Raw genomic sequence first — 12,908 nt, 5'->3', positions numbered from 1 at the left:
TAACTCCCTGGACCATATTTAAACTCTTATGTGGTGTGATGGTAACGTTAACATCCCCCAACTTGTCACAAGCAAGTAACCTGCGTGACTGGGCGGAGGATGCCGTTTGTATCAGTACTGACCCAGAGCGCATTTTGGACAAGCCCTCCACCTCCCAAAACTTGTACTCTAAATGCTCGACGAAGAACAGAGGCTTTGTGGATAGAAAAGACTCACCATCAGCTCTTGTACAAACTAAAAATCGGGGCGAATAACTGTTACCGCCATCCTGAGACTTACACTCCTCCCATGGTGTGGCCAGGGAGGGGAACGTTTTCGGATCGTACTTCTGAGCATTAAATTGAGCCCGAGAACGCTTGGAGACTGCTGGCGGCTGGCCGCCAGCGAGAGATGATGTACCACACTTCATTGCAGGTCATCCGTCCTGATGCCACCTACTCCGACCAAGGGCCCTCCCCACGGGCGCCAACCAGCCTCAGCAATAGCCACCTGGCAGGATGGCCATTGCCGGGAGTCCTGATGCCCCCGGGAGATAGGCATCTACTCCTTGGCATACATGGGGAGTTAACGGCGCAGGCATCAGTAGAGCGATCCCTGTGTTGTCAGGGGGCTACAACCAACAGGGTACATGGCGGCCCCACCACAACGGACTGGCTACCGTGCTGGATGTTAGGTGACATGTGGTCCATGGTTGCCGTCAGTGCAGAAAGTGGCACTGCACAGCACAAGGTGGAAAGTGCACGCAGTAACGTATCCATGCGCAAGAGATGGAGAGCGGGCAGGACTGCAATGCAACGACAAAGAAGCTGGCGAAAGGTCTGATCGCAAGATGGACACAATGCGCCAAGTAAAGCGCCCTTCCCCAATCGGCTCGCTCTTCGGAAAAATTTTGAGAGATGGAGGTCAAACCCAACAGGGGACCATCACGTAAGGCCGAAAAGATTGAGACTCTTTTTAGTCGCCTCTTACAACAGGCAGGAATACCGCGGGACTATTCTAACCCCTGAACCCACAGGGGGGGAAGATAAGGAATAGGAAACTCTATTATGTTTTAATTTTCTGTAGCAGTATGTGTCATTGTGGCAGTTTGTGGGTATGTGGCTGGTTGATTGATCATGTGAAGCTCAAAAGTGGGGATGTGCTCATCTGTAATTGATCATTTAGAACCAGCTGGGGATTTTGAGCTAAATGTCTGTTTACCTCAAGTACTTGTAATAGGCTCAGTTTTCTTCCTTTGGTGGCTTTATGTAGTACTTCTCTGTGTGCTTAGTTATTTGTGTTATTCCTTCAGCACATGTTCGGCAAAGGTGGAGTCTGACTTACGTAATACCAAGCTTCGTACAAGTTCAATCAGCCTAGTTCTTATGGCTTGCCTATCAGATCAATATACAGTTAGTTGAAGTCACTGAAAGCAATTTTGTAAACACTGCAGTTACTTAACAAATCTGTTTTGTTCTTGCTATTCAATAGGACAGGGACTGTAGTGCCTCTTACATACAATGAAGTTTTGTAAATGCAGGATTTGAGAGTTTTGGCTAACTTGTTAGATAGCTGTCCTAAATATGTATAGTACACTAGTTAGTTTTAGATATCATTGTTGCTGCAAAGGGAGCATACACATAGAGCAACATTTTTCTTCTTTGTTTTTTGTGTAAAATATTGCCCATTAATTCAGCAGTATAGCCATTATTTGATGCAATACATTTAATGGTGTCTAATTCTATCTGAAAATTCTGTTTTGACATTGGTACTGATGTCAGACAATGTATCTTGGAATGGAAGGCAGCATCTTTGTGTGATATTACGTGCTGTAAACAAGAGGGTATTGCCATGTCTGTAGTGTTGGGTTTTCTGTAAATTTTGAAACTATGTGTGCCTGTAGCGATACCTATGTTGAGGTCTAAGAAGTTAACGGATTTTTTACCAATCTCCATGGTGAACTGTATGTTTTTGTGTTGTGAGTTTAAATGTCCTAGGAATGTGTTGAATAGTCTTTTGGTTCTGATCCACAGGCACAGCACATCATCTACATATCTGTATCAATATTAGATATTATCACTGAGAGGCTCATTATGTAGGAACTGTTTTTCAAAATGGTCCATGAATATCTCTGGTAAAAAGAGAACTGAGGGGAGGGTCCCCATTGCCAAGCCATATAGCTGTTTGTATAGAGTACCTTCAAATTGAAATTTTGGCAGCTTTATGTCTTCTACATGTACAGCATAGACAACTGCTCTGTGTAGTACATGTGTCAAGATATCAAGGTATTCTTTGACTGGTATGTTTTTAAATAAGCTGCTAAAATCAAAAGCTATTAGTTTTGCACTATGTGGAATAGGGAGCTCTTTAATTTTGTTAACAAGGTCCACTGAATTTATAATTCCAAACTTAGATTTAAATTTTGTTTATGTTTTGATATAGAAATTTAAGTCTTTGGTAATTCTGTAGTTTGGTGCATTGCAGATTGGCACAAGAGGTCATAAAGGTTGGCCTTCCTTGTGCAGTTTAGGAAGTCCACATACTTTAGGAGCTACTGGGTTGTTGTTGATCAAATTCTTAGCTCCATATTCACGTATTATGCTTTTGAAGGTCTTGGTTAGATTTTTTATTTCTTCGTTGAATGTTTTCATGTGATCTTTGGTGAGGACATGGGTGTGAGAAGTTGTTTCAATTTCTCAATGTAATTACTTTTTTCCATGAGAAATAAGAGACTTATTTCATCTCCTTTTGTGAGAATGTTGTTATTTTGAGAAATTTTCTTCTTTAGGTTCTTCAGTATATCCTGGTCCATAGATTGTAATGTAGTAGTGTCTAACTCAAGCCATTTTTGTTCATCACACCTTACTAAGTTTTTAGTTGTGATGTTGTTATTTAGACTGTATTATACACTTAACAGCCAAAGAAACTGGTACACCTGCCTAATATCGTGCAGGTCCTCCGCCAGCACACTGAAGTGACATAACACGACATGGCATGAACTCGACTAATGTCTGAAGTAGTGCTGGAGGGAATTGACACCATGAATCCTGCAGGGCTGTCCATAAATGCATAAGAGTATGAGGGGGTGGAGATCTCTTCTGTACAGCACATTGCAAGGCATCCCAGATATGCTCAATAATGTTCATGCCTGGGGAGTTTGGTGGCCAGCGAAAGTGTTAAAACTCAGAAGTGTGTTCCTGAGCCAGAGTCCTATCTAGACTTATCAGGGGTCCCATATCACTCCAACTGCACACACCCCACACCATTACAGAGCTTCCACCAGCTTGAACAGTCCCCTGCTGACATGCAGGGTCCATGAATTCATGAGGTTGTCTCCATACTTGTAAATGTCCATCTACTCGATACAATTTTAAATAAGACTTGTCTGACCAGGTAAAATGTTTCCCGTCATCAACAGTCCAATGTCAGTGTTGACAGGCCCACGTGAGGCATAGAGCTTCGTGTCGGGCAGTCATCAAGGGTAAATGAGTGGGCCTTTGGCTCCGAAAGTCCACATCGATGATGTTTCGTTGAATGGTTCACATGTTAACACTTGTTGCTGGCCCAGCATTGACATCTGCAGCAATTTTCAGAAGGGTTGCACTTCTGTCATGCTGAACAATTCTCTTCAGTCATCGTTGATCCCATTCTTGCAAGATCTTTTTCCGGCCGCAGCGATGTCAGAGATTTGATGTTTTACTGGATTCCTGATATTCACAGTACACTTGTGGAATGGTCATACAGGAAAATCCCCACTTCATCACTACCTCAGAGATGCTATGTCCCATCTCATGCAACGACTACGACACCACGTTCAAACTCACTTAAATCATGATAAACTGCCATTGTAGCAACAGTGATCAGTCTAACAACTGCACCAGACACTTGTTGTCTTATATAGGCATTGCCAACCACAGCACCGTATTCAGCCTGTTTACATATCTCTGTATTTCAATATGCAAGCCTATACAAGTTTCTGTGGCGCTTCAGTGTACATCAACTTTTAATACATCTAACTGTTTTCCGGAAGGTGTAAGGGGAAGGGCATATTGGAAGCCTTTTATTAGCATTTCCATTTCCTTCTTGGAAAGAACTGTTTCAGTTAAATTTACTACTTGAACTGAAAAAAAGTTTTGTTTATGTTTTGTGATTATGGCTGCATTACGTTTGCATAGGTTGTTTACTCTGTGTTTTTAGTGTAAGTACATCTCCTGGATTATGTTATGCACTATTTCAAGTATTTCACTATCAAAAACTTCAAATTCACATGGGTTTAGAATGTGTGTAATTCATATATACATCACTTTAAGATTGTCCTTGACACTGTATCAGTTTTTGATTTCTTTCTTTATCTATACAGGAACTGCGACCTTCATTGCTTCTTTTGCTGCAGCTGACGTACTTCTTGACTTGATGCACACGTATTTCAGTGTAATATTTAATTTTTGGCATTGTTTACTGAACCAAATGTGCTGTGCTGCCTTCGATTTTTGCTTGAGTAACCTGCTGTATAGGACAGATGGAAGTGCTGTATTGGCACTATTAATATTATTTATGGATTATTTTGTTACTTCTTGGTAGAACAGTTCCATATTTAAGTTTGGAAAACATGTACATTGTTTTCATTCTAATTATGTTTGTTTATTACAACATTTTACACAAAAAACAGAGAAGAAAAATGTTGCCCTATGTGTATGTCCCATCTACAGCAACAGTCACATCTAAAACTAAGTGGGGTGCTACACCATATATAGGAAGGCTATCTGACAAATTAGCCAAAATGTTCAAATCCTGCACTTACAAAACTCCATTTTATGTAACAGGCTCCATTTGATGTACGAGGACAATAACCCAGATACTATTCAACAGCATAGACAAAATAGATCTTTTAAGTAACCATGGTGTTTACAAAATCACTTGAATGACTGCAACTGACTGTATATTGATCAGATAGGCAAGCCATAAGAACTAGGCTGATTGAACTTGTACGAAGCTGGGGATTACATAAGTCAGACTCCACCTTTGTCGAACATGTGCTGAAGAAATAACACAAATACCAAGTCCACAGAGAAGCACTACATAAAGCCAACAAAGGAAGAAAACTGAGCCTATTACAAGTACTTGAGGTAAACAGACATTTAACTCAAAATCCCCAGCTGGTTCTAAATGATCAATTACAGATGAGCACATCCCCACTTTTGAGCTTCACATGATGCAAACAACCAGCCACGTACTCACAAACTGCCACAATGACACATACTGTTACAGAAAATTAAAACATGATAGAATTTCCTATTCCTGACATTGCTTAGCCAACAAATTTCAACAATATAAATTGTAATACTGTAGTGATATATATTTTAACTGTGTACTGTGCTTAACATTGCCCACTGTGTAAAAATGTTATTTACAATGTAAAACATGTTTATTGCTCAACATAAATCACTAGTGCTCAGTTAGATGGTTTTGAACCAATATTGTGACCTCGCGAACTATGTCATCATAGCCATATAACCTGTAATACTGTAAGATCATGTATTTCAATTATTGTGTATAATTCTGTCCATTGCTTACTATGTTAAAAATCAGGTTTGTTGCAAAAAATAAATGAAGAGTGTTCAGTTTAACAGTTTCTCAGCCAATGACAAGACCTCACAAAGAAATAAAATAGCATTATAAGCTTTTAACCTGTAATATTGCGTAGTTAAATTATTTATTGTGCTAAACATTGTCCATTGTGTAAAGTGTGATTCAAAGTTAAGAAACAAATTTGATGCACAATACTATATGAAAGTGACTGTATCTTCGCCTATAATGCTTGGTTACCTAAGAACCAGTGTCCTTTGCAGACACTAGAAACCGAAAACTAGCTTGAGATAAACCAAAAGCTGTAGAACAAAAACAGTGTACTAGTTATTCAACTTTAAATATGGAACTGTTCTCTAAGATGTAATGGAAGAACCAATAAATAAAAAATGATATGAATAACTTTTTAATGAATGTAAGTTTTGGCGCCGTGAGGGGTGAAATAAACAGTAATAAAATTCTTTTACAATGCACCCAAGGAAATAAATTGTCTGTCAGGTTAAGCATAAGATTATTCAACTGTAGATCAAACCTTTTTCTTTTTAACAGCTCGATCTATATCACAGATTAATTCCTGAATAGTCATTTTAATAGAAAAAGGCTTGTAAATGGACTGCATGTAGATATATACAATGTGTTTCACTATTCAGGTTACACACTTGTAGAGGTTGTAGAAGCGTCTTAGTAGATCAAGTTTCACTGAGGAACCCATGCCAGGAAATGTCATTGAACAACGCTACAGAGCATCAAAGTTATATGTGCTGGCACCTGTAACTGTACGTATACACAAGGTGAGTCCATGATGGTGTTACAAACTTTCAATGATGACAAAGAAGGATAAATGTATCAATTTGAGGTAATGGCCTCTGTACCGGAATTGAACAAGTCGAAAGCTATAAGCAAAAACTGTTTTGATACTTCCGACAGTGGGACACGTGAACACAGGGTAGGCAACTTTCAGAGGTGACAGTATGGACCAAAACAAGAAAAAAAGTCTAGCTACGAGAATTTCTTCGCTGAAGGAGATGTGTTTCATACTAGCAAAGATGAACAAGTGCTCATAGCTCCTCAGGTATGCATTTTACAGCCCATGTTCACTAGACAATTTTTCTTGTCTGAGTACATACTACAACCTCTGAAAGTTGTGTACCCTACAGTCTTAGCAACAGCAGTACCAGTACATGTATTCCACTGTCAGAATTATCAGAATAATTTACGCTTATAGCTATCAACTCGTTCATTTCTGAACCAGGGACCCTTACCTGAAATTGATACATTTACCCATCTCTGTTATCCTTGAAAGCTTCTATCATCATCATGGAATCATCCTGTATATAAACACTTACAGGCATCAGTGCCTTTAACATCGATGCTCTGCAGCAAGATGACATTTCCAGACATGGGTCCCTATGTAAAACCTGGTCTACTAAGTCCCTTCTACACCCTCTAGAAAAGTGTAACATGAACTGTGAAACACCCTGTATATACTTGTTTAGGATATTGCAGCCATGCACCATCAAAACAGAAAAATCATTTTACAACATGTATTCACAATATTTGATATTATTAGTAACATATACACATCAGTTGGTTCTACTAAGAAATTCATCAATGGAGTACGACGGAATAGAAGGAATTCACCACTAACAAGTCTTAGGGTCCTTTTCAACTGAACTTCATTAGTAGTTAAATTTTCAGGGCTGCTAGCATCTTATTGAAAATATGTGTTCCTGAATAATGAACACCGTTTTGGACCAAAATGAAGTGTTGAGAAGAAGACATTTAGTCAACAGCTCTGTCACGACAATATTTTTGAACTGGTCAGTTCTTACTGGTGTGTCAACATATACATGACTACTCCTAGACTGAAATGGAGGGAAAATGTGATTGTGCCCTAGTTAGCAACACACTATTGTGGTCCCATTAATCACGCACTTTATGCGTAGGTGAAATATGGTATAGAAGTTATAATGCAGTGAGTAATCTTGAACATCGAATCCATCATGTACACTGCACGCCGTTTGTCACTAGACTGCTAGCACATAAAGCAAAGGGTAACTTGACCAAAAGAGAACACTTTCTCTATAAAAAGGACTAATAAGAATGTGAAGAAGAAGAAGGAGGAGGAGGAGGAAGTTGCCAAATTATGCAGACTACTGGACTTCCAAATTTTGTTGGTGGTCAAGTTTATTGTCACATTAGCTGTCTCTCTTTTTGTCTTTGTGACTGTGCCTACTGCCTGATGGCCAATTTATTTTGTAAAAGATTGTTCCAAATGGGATCTCTGGGTAAATGTTATTGGCTGATGCAATTTTGGATATTTTACCTCTTCATTCTTACTGCAAGGAAACAACAATAATCTATGTGTTCATTTCTTCCATAATGTTTTGCAACTGAATTGCATTCTAGTTATTTGCTGCTTCATTAAAGAAGTTAAAAAAACCTGTCAACATACACTGGTTCCTCTGCAATCTGAACTGACAACTGAAACAGCCTTTGCTTTAGAACACAACAGAAGTTATCTGTGTCTACTGTACAATTCTGGTGCTCACCACCCGAATACTCAGCCATGCGTGTGGCATAAAGCCTCAATACCAGGGACTGTTTGTTCTATCAATACTTGCACGGGAAAATTCCCATCGTAACCACCTCAGATTTAGTAGTAAGAGGGTCCAGTGAACAGCTCATTAAAAACTGAACACAGATCAAGCATGAAAACAGTAAGAAGGTGTAATGAACTGTGAAAAAAGCAAAATAGAAACAGTGAACGATAAAAGAACAAGAAGTGCAATATAGAGCAGCATGAAAGAGCAACAGCAATGTGGTTTAGTGGTCACGGTATTGTACTGCAAGTGAGTGATCCGAGTTCAAACCCCCAATGTGCCAATTTTTCTTTTTCTTCCCCGCTATTCACTGTATTCAAATTTGTGTCTGTGTTGTTGTGTAATGTCTGTTTATGGTGTATGGAAGGGAGCTATAATGACAATTGGTTCTGCACAACAACTGTATTAAGAGCCACTACTCTATTAGCAGCTGAAAGGAGGCGGCTCTTGAATCGGAACTGCAAACATTTGATGACAAGGAGACAAGTCAACCAAATGCTCCACTGGAAAACAGGTCTTGTGTGTCATACACAGCATTAGTGACAGTACAAGTGTCATATGAAAGGAATCTCTTACTGATGCACCTAATTTGTACACCTGGCAAGTGAGTGATATATGCCTCCTTGCCCGATTTATGTGCTTGTGTGAACATGAATGTGGTCACTCCCAAGGAAATGGGTGGGTGTGCATGGGTCAGGTATCTACCTTATCATTTATTAATTTTCTCAATTACTTTCTTTATTCCTTTTTCATTTACACTACACTATCCATCCCCAAGTTCCTCTCACCATTTTCTTCCCCTCATTTTTAATTTCACTATTCAGTTGACACTTCATTTCTCTTCCTATATCTAGCTACATCCAAGCTCTGTGAACCACTATGAAGTGCATGACAGAGGGTATGTCTCACTGTATCAGTTATTACAGCTTTTCCCCATTCCATTCACATATGGAGTGTAGGAAAAATTATTGTTTACATGCTTCTAGGCCTGCTACAATTAATCCAATCTTATGCTCAAGATCCCTATGGAAGCAACATGTAAGGGGTTGTAATACACTGCTAGTCATCATTTAAAGCTGCATCTTGAAACTGTGTCAGTAGAACTTCTCGAGATACTTTCCGTCATCTTCAAGGGTCTACTAGTTCAGCTCTTTCAACATTCCACTGACACTCACTCACAATCTTTGACCATTTGTGCTGACCTTCTCATATACATTCAATATCTCCTGCTAGTCCTATCTGATACGGGTTCAATGCACTTGAGCAATATTCTACGATAAGTCACACAAGTGATTTGTGAGTAATTCCTTTGTAGAAGGACTGCATTTCTCTGCTACTCTACCAATAAATTTAAGTCTCTGACCTGTGTTACCCACAACTGAACCTATGTGATCGTTCAACGTCATATCTCTACTAAGTGTTACTGCCAAGTATTTGTACGAGTTTATGGATTCTACCTGTGACTTATACGATACAATCAAACAATGGAAAAACCAGTAAGGCCTTCATCAAAAATAGGTGACACACACACACACACACACACACACACACACACACACACACACACGTACAACTGCAGTCTCAGGCAACTGAAATCATACTTGTGCCTGAGACTGCTGTCGTGTGTGTGTGTGTGTGTGTGTGTGTGTGTGTGTGTGTGTGTGTGTGTATTTACAATCAAACAATGGAAAATCCAGTAAGGCCTTCATCAAAAATAGGCGACACACACACACACGTACGACTGCAGTCTCAGGCAACTGAAATCATACTTGTGCCTGAGACTGCTGTCATATGTGTGTGTGTGTGTGTGTGTGTGTGTGTGTGTGTGTGTGTATTTTTGATGAAGGCCTTACTGGACGAAAGCATAATTTATTATGACAGTCATCATCTGCAAAAAAATCTCAGGTTGCTATAATACTGTCTGCAAGATCATTAACATACAACGTGAACAGCAAGAGACAAAATACACTTCCCTGGGTACAACTGAAGTTACTTCTACATCTGTCAATGAGTCTTCATCTACGAGGGGGTGCAGTGGGTAGCACACTGGTCTCGGATTTGGGAGGACGACAGTTCAAACCCGCATCCGGCCATCCTGATTTATGTTCCTCCATGATTTACCTAAATCACTTCAGTCAAATGCCAGGATGGTTTCTTTGAAAGGGTACAGCTGATTTCCTTCCCCAATGTTCCCTAATCTGATGGGACCAATGAACTCGCTGTTTGGTCCCTCCCCCCCAAATCAACCAACTCTTCATCCAAGATAACATACTGTTGTTTCTCTCTCTGCCATTGTTTCTACTCTGTCCTTACTCCATCTCTGGACTTATTGGCACAGTACTTACCAATGTAATGACTTTGACATTCTACTCTCTCTGACAGTTCCACACTTCACTTTTGTTTCCCCTCAGCCTCACAACAGAAGGGTCCTTCTCATCCTGGGGGCTGTTCCTTTTAACCTTATCCAGTCTTTCCGTCTCTTCTTCCTGAAGAAGGAGCTAATATTTCTGAAAGTTAGGATTAGAGTTCTCACTTTTCATTGTGACTATCAGTAGTACTAGAATTTTGGCTCCTGAAGGCTAGCCAGTCTGTCTCTCTGTAATTTCATACTTTTCTCAAATGAATTTTCTTTTTGATTCTCAAACTGCAACCACTGTACTATGAACTTCAGCATGGAAAGAACATGTTGCAAAACTGAAAAATTTGCATAATTGCATGATAGTGGTAGCCTGAAAACATAACATTGTTGTCTCCAAGTTATTCTCAACCCAGTCTGCTTGCTTGAATCCATGAGAAACATTCTTAACGACAATATTTTGAAAAGGATAGTTTGCTACTCATGATAGAGTCACAGACAAGCAAAACAAAAAGACTACACTAGACTTTACTATACTAGACTACATGGCTGAAAGTTTAAATGTATAGCAGACTAGTCTTTCTTGTGCCTGTCTGCGACTCAGCATCTCCTCTGTATGGTGAGTAGCAGTCTACCCTTTTCATAATATAGTCTTGTTCCATCCTGTGTTTTCCATTTAGAAACTTCCTTAAGTTTGTCTTAGATTAGTCCACATTATATGCTCTGGTCTGGATTGTATTCAATTATAAATGCTTGTCCTATTTGAGATTTGATGACAGGTTTTGGATTTGTACATTCTTTATGGACTGATTTGAAACTTTGAACTGATATCATATTACTTTCTTCCTACTCAAGTTATCAACAACACAACATTTTTTATCTGCTAATGTGAGCATTACCTATCTTAGAGCTCCCTGAGTAATCATTAAAGCAATCTCTTCATATTTTTATTCATTCATAAAATTGATTATCTATCAGGAAGACCTCATTTTCACTTTTTTCTCTTTGTAACCATTGGGAACTGTAGTTAAAAGTTCTCATTTACTTGGAAAAGCAAATACATTCAGTTAATGTGAATAACTAAAAATGGAAAGTATTCACAGTATATTAGCTTCAACAGATTTCTGTAACTGATTTTTTTATCAGCCCATGGCATGTTTCAGTAGATACACAGGTTTTCAAATAGATCGGGCAACTATAATGTATTCCAATTTAGTGTAAAGTAAAGAGAAATGAAATCTACCACTTACTCATTACAGAAGCAAATACTGTCTCTGAAAAGTTCTGTGCATATCCAAAAGCTCCAAACACTTGTAATTCCATCTTTCCATCAGAGCTTCCACCAGCAATCTGCTTAACACTCTCAATCATTCTGGCCACACAGTCTGCAACTCCTCCACCATCCATATGGGACAGAGCTACTGCCCCACAAACTGGGAACAAAACAAGTCACTCAATTTCTGAAGATAAAATGATACTTTTAAATTACATATGAAGTGTTACTTTTACTCTGATTTGTGTTCTTTTTCAGATATCTTAAATAAATGATTCATTCTGGAGTATAACTTCCCAAAATTGGGAAATTTTAGTAATGGCTTATATTGCAGACTTACCTGGATGTCTAAGTACAGCAATAATACATGTCGTTGCATCATCAGATCCTAAGACCTCTACATTTGCTGAAAAAAAAGAAAAAAATACAAAAAGAAACTATACTTCCAGTAGCAATAATTTTTTCAACAATTCTTAAATAGCTTGACGTACATTGACCCACCAAGGGGGAAAAATTCCAACTTTCCAAATGGCAAGGTCAGTTTAAACAAGGCTGCATTTGCTGCCTTATTACATGGATGATGTGAGGCAGAACCACTAAAGGGCACGTCATTGTTAGAGTAGCTCTGAATGTTGTCTGCAGATATTAAGAATTTTAAAGAAATGTAGTTTTGGAATAACATCTCAATATATATTCTGTATCTGCATCATTGATCCAAGCTGCGTTTAATTAAAAATGCATGATCATGCAAATTTTTTTGGTATCAGCACTATATTATGATGATGTTGCCCCAAATCGCTATCTATTCACAACTTTTAATCAAAATGACAATTTCATTTCTCTTTGTTAGCCTACAGATTATTGCTGGAGGAGGATATTTTCTCAGATTTCACATTGCCTGTAAAATTCCCATCAATCTGTTAAACAAATCACTGAACCAGATAATGGTCCAACTTTTCTTTTCACATCATACCTGCATAAAACCTAATGCTTTTGGTCATTACCTCCACCATCTTGCTAGGAGCAAGGAACCAATTACCAAAAATTGTTTTGGATTCTCATTTTATTCTGTGTAGTATACCAGAATCATTTGCGCTACCCATTACATTCA

General features: G+C 38.8%; 1 protein-coding gene across 3 annotated transcripts in view; it reads right to left on the bottom strand.

The window, feature by feature from the left end:
* The window catches only part of LOC124777049 (protein N-terminal asparagine amidohydrolase-like), a 137,641-nt gene that overhangs the window by 65,492 nt on the left and 59,241 nt on the right, over positions 1-12,908 (bottom strand). For all 3 annotated transcript variants that reach the window (XM_047252317.1, XM_047252319.1, XM_047252318.1), the window contains 2 exons: positions 12,138-12,203; positions 11,775-11,957 (listed from right to left, as the gene is read on the bottom strand). In XM_047252317.1, the coding sequence (XP_047108273.1) occupies positions 11,775-11,957; positions 12,138-12,203 (249 nt within the window). The remainder of the gene's footprint in view (positions 1-11,774; positions 11,958-12,137; positions 12,204-12,908) is intronic.

This window comes from Schistocerca piceifrons, chromosome 2 (assembly GCF_021461385.2).
Source record: "Schistocerca piceifrons isolate TAMUIC-IGC-003096 chromosome 2, iqSchPice1.1, whole genome shotgun sequence".
NCBI lineage: Eukaryota > Metazoa > Arthropoda > Insecta > Orthoptera > Acrididae > Schistocerca > Schistocerca piceifrons.
Note: the sequence above shows the minus strand (reverse complement) of the source record. Positions and strands in the feature narration are given on the sequence as shown.